The 16,540-nt window shown below is 41.1% G+C and overlaps 1 protein-coding gene across 1 annotated transcript in view; it reads right to left on the minus strand.

Annotated features, from left to right (window-relative positions):
• The window catches only part of HSD17B11 (hydroxysteroid 17-beta dehydrogenase 11), a 49,446-nt gene that overhangs the window by 9,138 nt on the left and 23,768 nt on the right, over nucleotides 1-16,540 (minus strand). Inside the window, 1 exon segment of the mRNA NM_001046286.2 lies at nucleotides 15,407-15,544. Within this exon segment, the coding sequence (NP_001039751.1) occupies nucleotides 15,407-15,544 (138 nt within the window).

Consider the following 16,540-nt stretch of genomic DNA (forward strand, 5'->3'; position numbering starts at 1 on the left):
AACATAGTCAATTTCAAGTTACCAGCATGGTGTCACCAAAGGAATATAAGTTGTCTTCTGCACTCCACAGATAATATGATGGTTAAATGGAAAATGTACATATAAATACTTATAGAGTTGTATTATACAAATGTTACTTCTCACCTTCTTATATAACAACTTTTTTATGGTACTAGCCAATGAAAAACTAATTATTTTTCTGCATGCGCTTAGTCACTTCAGTCGTGTCTGATTCTTTCCAACCCTATGGACTGTAGCCTGCCAGGTTCCTCTGGCCATGGGATTCTCCGGGCAAGAATACTGGAATGGGTTGCCATTCCCTCCTCCAGGGGATCTTCCTAACCCATGGATTGAACCTGAATCTCTTACATCTCCTGCATTGGCAGGCGGGTTCTTTACCACTAGTACCACCTGAGAAGCCCAATCTTTCTGTGGAACCCACAAAAGCTAAATTTTTAGAGAAAATAAATTTTGTTATGTATATTACACAAAGGAGAATAGACATCTTAAAACAATGTATCAGAGCATCCAATTATTCTTGACAAATAAATTCAGATTATGTGGCATTGTTTATATCACTAATGGAAAAGAAAAACATATTTAAGGCAAATGCATTTAATTTAAAAGTATTCATATACCTAATAATAATGCCCCCAAATATATGAAGCAAAAAGTGACATAATTGAAGAGAGATATGGACAGTTTGAAAATAAGAGCTGGAGACATTAATCCTACTTTCAACAATGGATTGAACAAATACACAGACGATCAGCAAGAAAGGACTTCCCTGGCGATCCAGGGGTTGGGACTCTGCTTCTACTGCCAGAGGCCTGGGTTCTATCGCTGGTCAAGGAACTATTATCTCACAAGCCATGAGGTGCAGCCAAAAATTAAAAACAAAAATCTCAAATCAATAACCTAACTTCCCAACTGAAGAATCCAGAGAAAAGAACTTACTCTAAAGCAAACAAATAAAGGAAATAATAAAGATTAAAGCAGACATAAATGAGAGAACAGATAACAATAGAGTCAATAAAACCGAAAGCTGGCTCTTTGAAAAGATCAACAAAACTGACAAACCTTTTTCGAACCAAGAAAAAAAGAGAAAGAGAAACCATCGAAATCAAGAATAAAACTGAGTTCATTACTGAGTTCACTACTACTAATCTTACAGAAATAAAAGGGACTATGAAAATATGATGAATAACTATATGTCAAGATTAGATAAGCTAGATTAAATGTACAAATTCCCAGGAACACACAAAGCACCAAAACTAACACAAGAAGGAATAGAAAACATGAGTAGCATGTTAATAAAAGATCTTTAACAAAAGATTTAACAAAAGTAATCAAAAAACTCCCAGCAAAGACCAGCACTAGAGGGTTTCATGATGAACTCTACTGGAGTTTAAAGAATTAACACCAGTCCTTCTCAAAGTCTTTCCAAAGACAAGAGGAGAGAACTCTTCTCAACTCATCCTATGAGGCCAGAATAACCCTGTTACTAAAGCCAGAGAAAGATATCACTAGAAAACTACTACCAATATCTCTTCTGAATACAGATGCAAATATACTCAACAAAATACCATCAAATCAAATATAGCAATAAGTTAATGTAATATGCCATATTAATAGAATGAAGGATAAGCCCACATGATCATCTCAATATGCATGGAAAAAGCATTTAACAAAATCTAACAGTCTTTCATGAAAAAAAATCACTCACCAACCCAGGAACTTAAGGGAACTTCCTTAACCTTATTTTTCTAAGCATTTGTACAAGGCAGTCTGATCTGTATAACCAGAGTGAAACAGAGACGATAATAGGAGTTATTAAATATGAAAAGATGACTGTGAGCCTTTCTGATAATCAAAAATATACAATCACATAGAAGCGCTGTCTTTTCCTATCATAGTGGCCAAGACTAACAGCGCTGGATCACTGAAAAAGCAAGAGGGTTCCAGAAAAACATCTACTTCTGCTTTATTGACTATGCCAAAGTCTTTGACTGTGTGGATCACAATAAACTGTGGAAAATTCTGAAAGAGATGGGAATACCAGACCACCTGACCTGCCTCTTGAGAAACCTGTATGCAGGTCAGGAAGCAACAATTAGAACTGGACATGGAACAACAGACTGGTTCCAAATAGGAAAAGGAGTATGTCAAGGCTGTATATTGTCACCCTGCTTATTTAACTTCTATGCAGAGTACATCATGAGAAATGCTGGGTTGGAGGAAGCACAAGCTGGAATCAAGATTGCTGGGAGAAATATCAATAACCTCAGATATGCAGATGACACCACCCTTATGGCAGAAAGTGAAGAAGAACTAAAGATCCTCTTGATGAAAGTGAAAGAGGAGAGTGAAAAAGTTGGCTTAAAGCTCAACATTCAGAAAACTAAGATCATGGCAGCTGGTCCCATTACTTCATGGCAAATGGATGGGGAAACAATGGAAACAGTGGCTGACTTAATTTTGGGGGGCTCCAAAATCACTGCAGATGGTGACTGCAGCCATGAAATTAAAAGACGCTTGCTCCTTGGGAGAAAAGTTATGACCAACCTAGTTCAGTTCAGTTTAGTCACTCAGTCGTGTCTGACTCTGCGACCCTATGAACTGCAGCACGCCAGGCCTCTCTGTCCATCACCAACCCCCGGAGTCCACCCAAACCCATGTCCATTGAGTTGGTGATGCCATCCAACCATCTCATCTTCTGTCGTCCCCTTCTCCTCCTGCCCTCAATCTTTCCCAGCATCAGGGTCTTTTCTAGACAGCATATTAAAAATCAGAGACTTTACTCTGCCAGCAAAGGTCCATCTAGTCAGGGGTATGGTTTTTCCAGTAGTCATGTATGGATGTGAGAGTTGGACTATAAAGAAAGCTGAGCGCAGAAGAATTGATGCTTTTGAACTGTTGTTTTGGAGAAGACTCTTGAGAGTCCCTTGGACTGCAAGGAGGTCCAACCAGTCCATCCTAAAGGAGATCAGTCCTGGGTGTTCATTGGAAGGACGGATGTTGAAGCTGAAACTCCAATACTTTGGCCACCTGATGCAAAGAGCTGACTCATTTGAAAAGACCCTGATGCTGGGAAAGATTGAGGGTGGGAGGAGAAGGGGACGACAGAGGATGAGGTGGTTGGATGGCATCACCGACGCAATGGACATGAGTTTGGGTAAACTCTGGGAGTTGATGATGGACAGGGAGGCCTGGCGTGATGCGGTTTGTGGGGTTGCAAAGAGTCGGACACGACTGAGTGACTGAACTGAACTGAACTGAATATTCAAAGTTGGCAAAGGTGAGAGGAATGGACACTTTATACCCTGCCAGTGGGAGGATAAATTAAAACAATCCTTCAGGACGGTAATCTAATATATCAATCAAAAGTAAGTTCCTACTTTTTGACCCAATAATTTGTTTCAAAAAAATAATTATAATAAGATGGTTGAATGTTCACTGCAGCATTATTTACAACAGCTAGGACAGGGAGGCATCCTAGATGTCCATCAGTAGATGAAAGGATAAAGAAGCTGTAGTACCGATGCACACGGAATATTACTCAGCCATAAAAAGGAATGCATTTGAATGAGTGCTAACGTGGTGGATGAACCTAGGGCCTATTATACTGAACGAAGTAAGTCAGAAAGAGAAGAACAAATAACAAATATTAACACATACATAGGGAATCTGGAAAGATGGTACTGATGAGCCTATTTGCAGGGCAGCAACGGAGATGCAAACATAGAGAACAGACATGGACACTGGGGAGGGGGTAAGAAGGAGATGCTGTGACGAATAGAGAAAGTAGCATGAAAACATATACACTAACATATGTAAGACAGATAGTAGGAATTTGTTATGTGACTCACGGAACTCAAACCAGGCCTCCGTGACAACCTAGAGTCGGGGGATGGGATGGGAGGTGGGAGGGAGGCTCAAGAGGGAGCGGCCATATGTATACTATGGCTGATCCATGTTGATGTACAGCAGAAACCAACAAATTTGTAATTATCGTTCAATTAAAAATAAATTAAGAAACAAATAAAAACAAGGGAAAAGAAAAAAATAAGATGGTTGGAAAGGCAAGCAAAGATACACACACACTTACATATATACATGTGAATATATAAACACATAATGTATATATGCATATGTATACATGCACACAAAAATATGCATTTATTGCAATAACGAAAGATTTGAGATCTAAATGTCCCTCAACAGAGAAAATTACATCCAAGGATCATTAGGCTAACATTAAAAAGAATAATGTGAGACTTCCCTGGCAGGCCAGCCATTAAGACCCTGAGTTTCCACTGTAGGGGGTATGGGTAGGATTCCTGGTCTGGGGACAAAGAACCCACATGCCACACAGTGTGGCCAAAAATAAAAATAAAGAAACAGTAAGGTAAGAAAAAGGAAGAGAAAGGTAGCTCTTTGGGCTTCCCTGGTGGCTCAGACGGTAAAGACTCTGCCTGCAATGCAGGACACCAGGCTTCGATCCCTGGAGTAGGGCATGGCTACCCACTCTCATATTCTTGCCTAGAGAATCCGGTGAACAAAGGAGTCCAGCGGGCTATAGATCTTGGGGTTGCAAAGAGTCGGACATGACTGAGCACATGCACACAAGTTAGCTCTTTATATATCAACACAGAAAGCTAACAGCAGCATATTGTTATCAGCAAGGTAGCTTATATAAATAGTATGTATGTTTCCATGTACCAGAAAAAGGAAATCAATTAGGAAGTGTAGATGCTTTAAAAGCAATGAAGCTATTTCCAATGAAACAATATACATTTTAAAAATAATGATTCTTGGGGAAAAACTTCAATGAAAAATTATGTTGAAAAAAGAAAGCTAGGAATAGAGCGGCATTTGGAGTCAGGGACCCTGGAAAGAATTCCAGTCTGCCATTCTGGGACTGCGGAACCTTGGGGAATTCTCTTAACTTCTCCAAGTTTCAGTTTCTTTGTCCATAACATGGGCAGATTGTTAAAAGGATTAGAGCTGGGGGAGGAAACCTATGGTGTGGATCCAAGTCAAGTTCTCCCGTCTCAAAGATCAGAGGTAATTTATGTCAGGTATGTAGACCTAGTAGGGTACCTGGTATTTCGTAGGCTTTCAATGAAAGGTGGAAAAGTGAAAGCTGCTCAGTTGTATCTGACTCTTTGTGACCCTGTGGACTGTAGCCCGCCAGTCTCCTCTGTCCATGGAATTCTCCAGGCAAGAATACTGGAGTGGGTAGCCATTCCCTTCTCCAGGGGATCTTCCCAACCCAGGGATCAGACACAGGTCTCCCGCACTGCAGGTGGATTCTTTACCGTCTGAGCCACCAGGGTACCTTGTATTTAGTAGGCTTTCAATAAAGGCTTTTAATAAGATGATTTCTTGATATCCAAGTGTATTTATTTTTTAATTAACTGATTTATTTATTTTTGGCTGTGCTGGGTCTTCATTGTTGCGAGGGTTTTTTTCTCTAATTGCAGAGAGCAAGGACTCCTCTCTAGTTGTGGTGGTCGGACTTCTCATTGCAGTGGCTTCTCTTGTTGCGGAGCACGGGCTCTGGGGTTTGTGGGCTCAGTAGTTGTGGCTCTGGGGCTCTAGAGCACAGGCTCAACAGCTGTGGTGCTTGGGTTTAGCTGCTCTGAGGCATGTGGGTCTCCCCAGATCAGAAATGGAACCTGTGTCTCCTACATTGGCAGGTGGATTCCTTACCACTGAGCCACCGAGGAAGCCTAATAACCAAGTTTATTTAGCAAAAATAACTGTTAGCTGTCAAAACACTTACTTGGAGCACCTGGTTACACTTAATTCCAATAAACCTCAGATTATGCTACATTATAACCCTCACAGTAAAACAGTTTCTTTGCAGTGTGTTAGATATGTAAATATAATAACCAATAAGCTACATCTTTGATGTGCCTTAAAAGAGAATTTAAGTTCCAACATTAATATAAAACAAATTATTCTGAACTGGTCCCTTAGAGGAGGATTGCTTCCTTTTTTCTCAAAGGCTTGTCCCTCTGCAAAAAAAGGAAATTTCAATCTGAAACTCAGTTCTGCCAATTACAGTCAAGTTACTTGATCTCTCTAAGCAAAGTACTGTTGATGAGGTTTAAGAAAACTAGAGATTTTATTTAGTGTTCAAAATACAAACTGAAGTAAGAATTTTTCTGTCCTCTAATTAGAGCTCTGCTGGAGCATGCAGCGGTTGTGTGATGCTGGAGCGAGTTTGGGCAGCATAGTTTGGCCCAAGGTAAATAGCAGGAACACAGCTCCACCCATCAACAGAAAACGGGATTAAAGATTTACTGAGCATGGCCTTGCCCATAAGAGTAAGACAGTTTTCCCCACAGCCAATCCCTCTCATCAGGAATCTTCCATAAGTCTCTTATCCTTCTCCAGCAGAGGGCAGACAGACTGAAAATCACAATCACAGAAAACTAACCAATCTGATCACATGGACGACAGCCTTATCGAACTCAATGAAACTATGAGCCATGCCATGTAGGGCCACCCAAGACAGACGGGTCATGGTGGAGAGTTCTGACAAAATATGGTCTACTGGAGAAGGGAATGGCAAACCACTTCAGTATTCTTGCCTTGAGAACCCCATGAACAGTATGAAAAGGTAAAATGATAGGACACTGAAAGAGGAACTCCCCAGGTCAGTAGGTGCCCAATATGCTACTGAAGATCAGTGGAGAAATAACTCCAGAAAGAATGAAGAGACAGGGCCAAAGCAAAAACAACTCCCAGTTGTGGATGTGACTGGTGATGGAAGCAAGGTCCGATGCTGTAAAGAGCAATATTGCATAGGAACTTGGAATGTTAGGTCCATGAATCAACAGGAGATGGCAAGAGTGAACATCAACATGTTAGGAATCAGTGAACTAAAATGGACTGGAATGGGTGAATTTAACTCAGATGACCATTATATCTACTACTGTGGGCAAGAGTCCCTTGGAAGAAATGGAGTAGCCATCATGGTCAACAAAAGACTCTGAAATGCAGTACTTGGATGCAATCTCAAAAACAACAGAATGATCTCTGTTCGTTTCCAAGGCAAAGCATTCAATATCACAGTAATCCAAGTCTATGCCCTGACCAGTGAAGCAGAAGAAGCTGAAGTTGAACGATTCTATGAAGACCTACAAGACCTTTTAGAACTAACACCCAAAAAAGATGTCCTTTTCATTATAGGGGACTGGAATGCAAAAGTAGGAAGTCAAGAAACATCTGGAGTAACAGGCAAATTTGGCCTTGGAATACGGAATGAAGTAGGGCAAAGGCTAGCAGAGTTCTGCCAAGAGAACGCACTGGTCATAGCAAACACCCTCTTCTAAAAACACAGAAGACTCTACACATGGACATCACTAGATGGTCAACGCTGAAATCATATTGATTATATTCTTTGCAGCCAAGGTCAGCAAAAACAAGAGTGGGAGCTGACTGTGGCTCAGATCATAAACTCCTTATTGCCAAATTCAGACTTAAGTTGAAGAAAGTAGGAAAACCACTAGACTATTCAGGTATGACCTAAGTCAAATTCCTTATGATTATACAGTGGAAGTAAGAAATAGATTTAAGGGACTAGATCTGATAGAGTGCCTGATGAATTATGGACAGAGGTTCATGACATTATACAGGAGACAGGGATCAAAACCATCCCCAAGAAAAAGAAATGCAAAAAAGCAAAACGGCTGTCTGGGGAGGCCTTACAAATGGCTGTGAAAAGAAGAGAAGCAAAAAGCAAAGGAGAAAAGGAAAAATATACCCATTTGAATGCATAGCTCCAAAGAAAAGCAAGGAGAGATAAGAAAGCCTTCCTCAGTGATCAGTGCAAAGAAATAGAGGAAAACAATAGAATGGGAAAGACTAGACATCTCTTCAAGAAAATTAGAGATACCAAGGGAACATTTCATGCAAAGATGGGCTCAATAAAGGACAGAAATGGTATGCACCTAACAGAAGCAGAAGATATTAAGAATAGGTGGCAAGAATACACAGAAGAACTGTACAAAAAAGATCTTCACGACCCAGATAATCACGATGGTGTGATCACTCACCTAGAGCCAGACATCCTAGAATGTGAAGTCAAGTGGGCCTTAGGAAGCATCACTATGAACAAAGCTAGTGGAGGTGATGGAATTCCAGTTGAGCTATGTCAAATCCTAAAAGATGATGCTGTGAAAGTGCTGCACTCAATATGTCACCAAATTTGGAAAAGGCAGCAGTGGCCACAGGACTGGAAAAGGTCAGTTTTCATTCCAATCCCAAAGAAAGGCAATGCCAAAGAATGCTCAAACTACTGCACAATTGCACTCATCTCACACACTAGAAAAGTAATGCTCAAAATTCTCAAAGCAAGTCTTCAACAGTACATGAACCATGAACTTCCAGATGTTCAAGCTGGTTTTAGAAAAGGCAGAGGAACCAGAGGTCAAATTGCCAACATCTGTTGGAACATCGAAAAAGCAAGAGAGTTCCAGAAAAACATCTATTTCTGCTTTATTGACTATGCCAAAGCCTTTGACTGTGTGGATCACAACAAACTGTGGAAAATTCTGAAAGAGATGGGAATACCAGATCACCTGATCTGCCTCATGAGAAATCTGTATGCAGGTCAGGAAGCAACAGTTAGAACTGGACATGGAACAACAGACTGGTTCCAAATAGGAAAAGGAGTACAGCAAGGCTGTATATTGTTACCCTGCTTATTTAACTTGTATGCACAGTACATCATGAGAAACGCTGGTCTGGATGAAGTACAAGCTGGAATCAAGATTGCTGGGAGGAATATCAATAACCTCAGATACGCAGATGACACCACCCTTATGGCAGAAAGTGAAGAAAAACAAAAGAGCCTCTTGATGAAAGTGGAAGAGGAGAGTGAAAAAGCTGGCTTAAAGCTCAATATTCAGAAAACGAAGATCATGGCATCTGGTCCCATCACTTCATGGGAAATAGATGGGGAAACAGTGGAAACAGTGGCAGACTTTATATTTTGGGGCTCCCAAATCACTGCAGATGGTGACTGCAGCCATGAAATTAAAAGACGCTTACTCCTTGGAAGGAAAGCTATGACCAACCTAGACAGCATATTAAAAAGCAGAGACATTACTTTGTCAACCAAGGTCCGTCTAGTCAAGGCTATGGTTTTTCCAGTAGTCATGTATGAATGTGAGAGTTGGACTATAAAGAAAGCTGAATGCCGAAGAATTGATGCTTTTGAACTGTGGTGTTGGAGGACTCTTGAGAGTCTCTTGGACTGCCAGGAGATCCAATCAGTGAATCCTAAAAGAAATCAGCCCTGAATATTCTTTGGAAAGACTGATGTTGAAGTTGAAACTCCAGTACTTTGGCCACCTAATGTGAAGAGCTGACTCATTGGAAAAGACCCTGATGCTGGGCAAGATTGAAGGTGGAAGGAGAAGGGAACGACAGAGGATGAGATGGTTGGATGGCAGCACCAACTCAATGGACATGAGTCTGAGTAAACTCCAGGAGTTGGTGATGGACAGGGAGGCCTGGAGTGCTGCGTTCCATGGGGTTGCAAAGAGTCGAATACGACTGAGCGACTGAATTGAACCGAACTGAATTGAAACTCAGTTTCTACATTAAACCCAACTTCACATTTGGCATCCTAACATCAGCTTATCTTCAAGGGAATTCGTGTGGCAGGACAAGCCCCAGACCCTTCCTTAGTTAGGTTATATTCTCGATCAGGCTAGAATCAGGTTGACTTCTATTTAAACTCCCCCTTACCACCCGCTAAGGCAAATGTCCCAGTTATTTTTAGTTGTACTAGCAGAGTTTTGCCAGCAGAGGTCACCCTTGCCATCATGAATGCCAGCTTTCCTCAGGCTTATTCTGGAGGCAAGGGTAAAAAATTCAATTACAATGCAAATATATATACAGTGTCTGTGTTTGACTGCTAAAAGACAGTCTAAGTGATAAGCTTGACTCATATATATTATTTTAGTGTCTAAATATTGGCAAACTTTAACTTGAAGATAAAACACTCTCCTCTACCTTTGAGAATACCTTTCAGTTTCAGTGAACTTTAAAAAATTATTTCCTATTGAGATATAATTTACCTATTATATAAGTTTGTGTACAACTAGCTGATTTGATATATTTATATATTGCCATATGACTGCCACCTTAGCATTAGGTAATACTTCTATCTCATTACATATTTATTTCTGTTTTGTGATGGGAACATTTAAAATCTAACTTCTAAGCAACTTTGAATTTTGTAAATACAGTATTGCTGCCCTGGGGCTTCGTGGGAGGCTCAGTGGTAAAGAATCCACCTGCCAAGCAGGAAATGAGGATTTGATCCCTGGGTCTGGGAGATCCCCTGGAGAAGGAAAAGGCAACCCACTCCAGTATTCTTGCCTGGAGAATCCCATAGACAAAGGAGCCTGGCAGGCTGCAGTCCCTGGGGTCACAAAGAGTTGGACATGAATTAGTGGCTAAACAACACTAATAACTTGTTGTCTATAATCATAATGCTGAGGGAACAAGCAGTTTACTTACTGCTTCTAGAATCTCATGTGTAATATATGCCGGTTATATGAAATTTAGACATTTAATCTGTACAAAAAGAGATGTCTGTGCTTCCCTGGTGGCTCAGATGGTAAAGAATCTGCCTGCAATGCAGAAGACCTGGGTTCAATCCCTGCGTCAGAAAGATCCCCTGGAGAAGGAAATGGCAACCCACTCCAGTATTCTTGCCTGGAGAATCCCATGGACAAAGAAGCCTGGCGGGCTACAGTCCATGGGATCACAGAGTCAGACACGACTGAGTTACTATCACTTTCATTTTCAAAGAGATGTCCAAAAGAATGTTCTTCAAAATGTTAAAAATAGTCTTCACTGGATAGAGGGTTTAAATGAAATGGAAAAAAAATTTATTTGTATTTTTCTGTATGTTGGAATTTTTTTTAAAGTAACCATTTTTGTAAACCATGTTTACAAAAATATTAAAGCTATTCTCAAAGACAGGAAACATTAAAAATTAACCTCAGTGCCAATCCTTTGTAATTTTATTTTCTAACCAAGAAAAGATTTTGATCTGGTACTTATTTTGAAAAGATTCTGATCTGTTACTAATTTTGGGCGGCACTGGAGCGGCCAAAAGGAGATACCCCACGTCCAAGGTCAGTAGTGGTGGCCGTGAGGAGATACCCCAAGTCCAAGATAAGGAGCAGCGGCTGCACTTTCCTGGAGTAGCTATGAAGAGATACCCCAAGTCCAAGGTAAGAGAAACCCTAGTAAGACAGTAGGCACTGAGAGAGGGCATCAGAGGGCAGACTGAAACCATAATCACAGAAAACTAATCAATCTAATCATACTGACCATAGGGCTACCCAAGATGGAGGGGTCATGGTGGAGAGGTCTGACAGAAGGTGGTCCACTGGAGAAGGGAATGGCAAACCACTTCAGTGTTCTTGGCTTGAGAACCCCATGAACAGTATGAAAAGGCAAAATGATAGGATACTGAAAGAGGAACTCCCCAGGTCGGTAGGTGCCCAATATGCTACTGGAGATCAGTAGAGAAATAACTCCAGAAAGAATGAAGAGACGGAGCCAAAGCAAAAACAACACCCAGCTGTGGATGTGACTGGTGATAGAAGCAAGGTCTGATGCTGTAAAGAGCAATATTGCATAGGAACCTGGAATGTTAGGTTCACGAATCAAGGCAAATTGGAAGTGGTCAAACAAGAGATGGCAAGAGTGAATGTCGACATTCTAGGAATCAACGAACTGAAATGGACTGGAATGGGTGAAATTTAACTCAGATGACCATTATATCTACTACTGTAGGCAGGAATCCCTTAGAAGAAATGGAGTAGCCATCATGGTGAACAAAAGACTGAAATGCAGTACTTGGATGCAATCTCAAAAACGACAGAATGATCTCTGTTCGTTTCCAAGGCAAACCATTCAATATCATGGTAATCCAAGTCTATGCCCCAACCATTAACGCTGAAGAAGCTGAACGGTTCTATGAAGACCTACAAGACCTTTTAGAAAGTGAAGTTGCTCAGTTGTGTCTGACTCTTTGCGACCCCATGGACTGGAGCCCACCAGGCTTGTCTGTCCATGGAATTGTCCAGTCAAGAACACTGGAGTGGGTTGCCATTTCTTTCTCCAGGGGATCTTCCTGACTCAGGATTGAACCTGGGTCTCCTGCATTGCAGGCAGACGCTTTATGGTCTGAGCCACCAGGAAAGCCTTCAAGACCTTTTAGAACTAACACCCAAAAAAGATGTCCTTTTCATTATAGGAGACTGGAATGAAAAAGTAGGAAGTCAAGAAACATATGGAGTAATAGGCAAATTTGGCCTTGAAGTACAAAATGAAGCAGGGCAAAGGCTAGTAGAGTTTTGCCAAGAGAACACACTGGTCATAGCAAACATCCTCTTCCAACCACACAAGAGAAGACTCTACACACAGACGTCACCAGATGGCCAACACCGAAATCAGACTGATTATATTCTTTGCAGCCAAAGATGGAGAAGCTCTATACAGTCAGCAAAAACAAGACCAGGAGCTGACTGTGGCTTAGATCATGAGCTCCTTATTACCAAATTCAGACTTAAATAGAAGAAAGTAGGGAAAACCACTAGACCATTCAGGTATGACCTACATCAAATCCCTTACGATTATACAGTGGAAGTGAGAAATAGATTTAAGGGACTAGATCTGAAAGAGTGCGTGGTGAACTATGGATGGAGGTTCATGACATTGTACAGGAGACAGGGATCAAAACCATCCCCAAGAAAAAGAAATGCAAAAAAGCAAAATGGCAAAAAAGCAAAAAAGGCCTTACAAATAGCTGTGAAAAGAAGAGAAGCAAAAAGCAAAGGAGAAAAGGAAAGATATAAGCATCTGAATACAGAGTTCCAAAGAATAGCAAGGAGAGATAAGAAAGCCTTCCTCAGTGATCAGTGCAAAGAAATAGAGGAAAACAATAGAATGGGAAAGACTAGACATCTCTTCAAGAAAATTAGAGATACCAAGGGAACATTTCATGCAAAGATGGGCTCAATAAAGGACAGAAATGGTATGCACCTAACAGAAGCAGAAGATATTAAGAAAAGGTGGCAAGAATACACAGAAGAACTGTACAAAAAAGATCTTCACGACCCAGATAATCATGATGGTGTGATCACTCACCTACAGCCAGACATCCTGGAATGTGAAGTCAAGTGGGCCTTAAGAAGCATCACTATGAGCAAAGCTAGTGGAGGTGATGGAATTCCAGTTGAGCTATGTCAAATCCTAAAAGATGATGCTGTGAAGGTGCTGCACTCAATATGTCACCAAATGTGGAAGAGGCAGCAGTGGCCACAGGACTGGAAAAGGTCAGTTTTCATTCCAATCCCAAAGAAAGGCAATGCCAAAGAATGCTCAAACTACTGCACAATTGCACTCACCTCACAAAGCTAGTGAGATGAGTAAATTTGGAGCTAGTAAAGTAATGCTCCAAATTCTCCAAGCCAGGCTTCAGCAAAACGTGAACCGTGAACTTCCAGATGTTCAAGCTGGTTTTAGAAAAGGCAGAGGAACCAGAGGTCAAATTGCCAACATGCGCTGGATCATCGAAAAAGCAAGAGAGTTCCAGAAAAACATCTATTTCTGCTTTATTGACTATGCCAAAGCCTTTGACTGTGTGGATTACAGTAAACTGGAAAATTCTGAAAGAGATGGAAATACCAGACCACCTGACCTGCCTCTCGAGAAATCCGTATGTAGGTCAGGAAGCAACAGTTAGAATGGGACATGGAACAACAGACTGGTTCCAAATAGGAAAAGGAGTTTGTCAAGGCTGTATATTGTTACCCTGCTTATTTAACTTATATGCAGAGTACATCATGAGAAATGCTGAGCTGGATGAAGCACAAGTTGGAATCAAAATTGCCGGGAGAGATATCAATAACCTCAAATATGCAGATGACACCACCCTTACGGCAGAAAGTGAAGAACTAAAGAGCCTCTTGATGAAAATGAAAGAAGAGAGTGAAAAAGTTGGCTTAAAGCTCAACATTCAGAAAACTAACATTATGGCATCCGGTCCCATCACTTCACGGAAAATAGATGGGGAACAGTGGAAACAGTGGCAGACTTTATTTTGGGGGGCTCGAAAACACGGCAGATGGTGACTACAGCCATGAAATTAAAAGACGTTTACTCCTTGGAAGAAAAGTTATGACCAACCTAGACAGCATATTAAAAAGCAGAGACATTATTTTGTCAATAAAGGTCCATCTAGTCAAGGCTATGGTTTTTTCAGTAGTCATGTATGGATGTGAGAGTTGGACTATAAAGAAAACTGAGCGGAGAAGAATTGATGCTTTTGAACCGTGGTGTTGGAGAAGACACTTGAGCCTCTCTTGGACTGCAGGGAGATCCAACCAGTCCATCCTAAAGATCAGTCCTGAGTGTTCATTGGAAGGACTGATGTTGAAGCTGAAACTCCAATACTTTGGCCACCTGATGTGAAAAGCTGACTCATTGGAAAAGACCCTGATGCTGGGAAAGATTGAAGGCAGGAGGAGAAGGGATGACATAGTTGGATGTCATCACCGACTCAATGTCGTGAGTCTGGGTAAACTCCGGGAGTTGGTGATGGACAGGGAGGCCTGGCATGCTGCGGTCCATGGGGTTGCAAAGAGTCAGACACGACTGAGAGACCGAACTGAACTGAACTTATTTGAAGGATGATCTCTAGATTACCAAAGGAAAGGTTTTTTTTCTTTTAACACTGGTACTGGTCACCTCTATCAGAATTACTTATGATGTGGGACTTTCCTGGAGGTCCAGTGGCTAAGACTCTGAATTCCCAATGCAGGGGCCTGGGTTCAGTCCTGGATCAGGGAACTAGATCCTACAGCTAAGAGTTTGCATGATGCAACAAAGGAGGAAGATCCCACGTGCCACAAGTAAGATCTAGCACAGCCAAGTAAATGCATAAATATTTTTTAAAAAATAAAAAAAGAACTAATTATGATGCTTGTTAAATATACAGGCTCCCTGCCCCACCATTACTCTATCCCGACCAAAATGAAGAAATGCACAACTCTGGGGGTGGGACCCCTGCATGGTTCCCAGTACTCCTAGAGAAAGGTATAAGTACTGAAGTCTGAGAACCACCACCCAAGCGAAGAAAAAAGGAAGGCTAAGCAACTTCACTGTGTCATTCACATCTGTTTATATACATTCTCTCTCTTTCTCTATATGTTCCCATAGTCTACAGAAGCTGAAACTGAGATGAGCTAAGGGCCTCGAATACGAGATGTTTTAAGGATTAAAATATTTAGGAAAACCTATAGAATGGTTGATAGTCATAGCAACCACCAATCCTTCTGTCTCCATTTTTGCCTCAACTTACCTGGTACTTGGGTTTTTGATGAAGCCAGTGTTTATGAAATTAGGGCAGAGACATGTTGTTTTGACTCCGGTTCTTTTTAAGGCACTCAATTCTTCAGTCAGAGCTTTATGAAATCCAACAGCAGCAAACTTGCTTGAACTGAAAATAAACAGAGTTCATAAAATAATTCAAGAAAGCGGCTACATCTATTTAACTCAGATGTCTGTTTTCCTTAGTTAAGTGTGGTGCTCTGCCAAACAGCATGGGCAACATCTGAATCTCAGGCCTGGCCAGGACCCGCTGAATTAGAATCTGCATTCTGGATGACCCTCGGGCAAACTGGTAGGCACAGTAAAGTCTCAGAGGGCTTCCCAGGTGGCTCAGCACTGAAGAACTCGCCTGCCAATGTAAGAGACGTGGGTTCGATCCCTGGGTTGGGAAGATCTCCTGGAGAAGGAAATGGCAACCCACTCCAGCATTCTTGCCTGGCAAGTTCCATGGACAGAGGAGCCTGGCAGGCTACAGTCCAGGCGGTTACAAAAGAGTCGGACACACTAGCAACTAAAACAGCAAATAACAGCTAAGTCTAAGAAAGAAGCATTTACTGCATCTCAGCATTTATCAGAGAACTGAGTAGGCTTAAATGTCTTGTTAAGAAAATTGGTAGGGTGCTTGTTTTTGTTGTTGCTGTTTCTCTAAAATGTAATGTCACTATAGGCTGTTCATTATTTACTACAACATGTCATGGAATTTATTGGGAAATTCTCCTGGATAAGTCCTGTTCTTCCTTTAAGTCTTAGCTTGACTTCCTCAAATATGCATTTCCGAAACCCTAGTCTAAATTATTTCCCCATCATACAGTAATCTTCAGTTTTCCATGAAGCACATCTTGAATTTGTAATTAAATATTCATTTGGATGAATTTTTTAAATGTCTGACCCCATACCTTCTCTATAATAATCTCTATGACTGTTTTGCTCTCCAGTGAATCCCCAGGGCTTGGCACAGTGCTTGGCCTACAATAGGTGTTCAGTAAATATTTTTCAAGTGAATAAATCAAAATGTAAAGCAATTCTTATCATCATAGTGCCTTCATTTGGAAAGAGAAGGAAATTTTCCGTATTTTAAACGGACATTAGTTTTCCAACTAGGTTT

Source organism: Bos taurus, chromosome 6 (assembly GCF_002263795.3).
Source record: "Bos taurus isolate L1 Dominette 01449 registration number 42190680 breed Hereford chromosome 6, ARS-UCD2.0, whole genome shotgun sequence".
Classification (NCBI taxonomy): Eukaryota; Metazoa; Chordata; class Mammalia; order Artiodactyla; family Bovidae; genus Bos; species Bos taurus.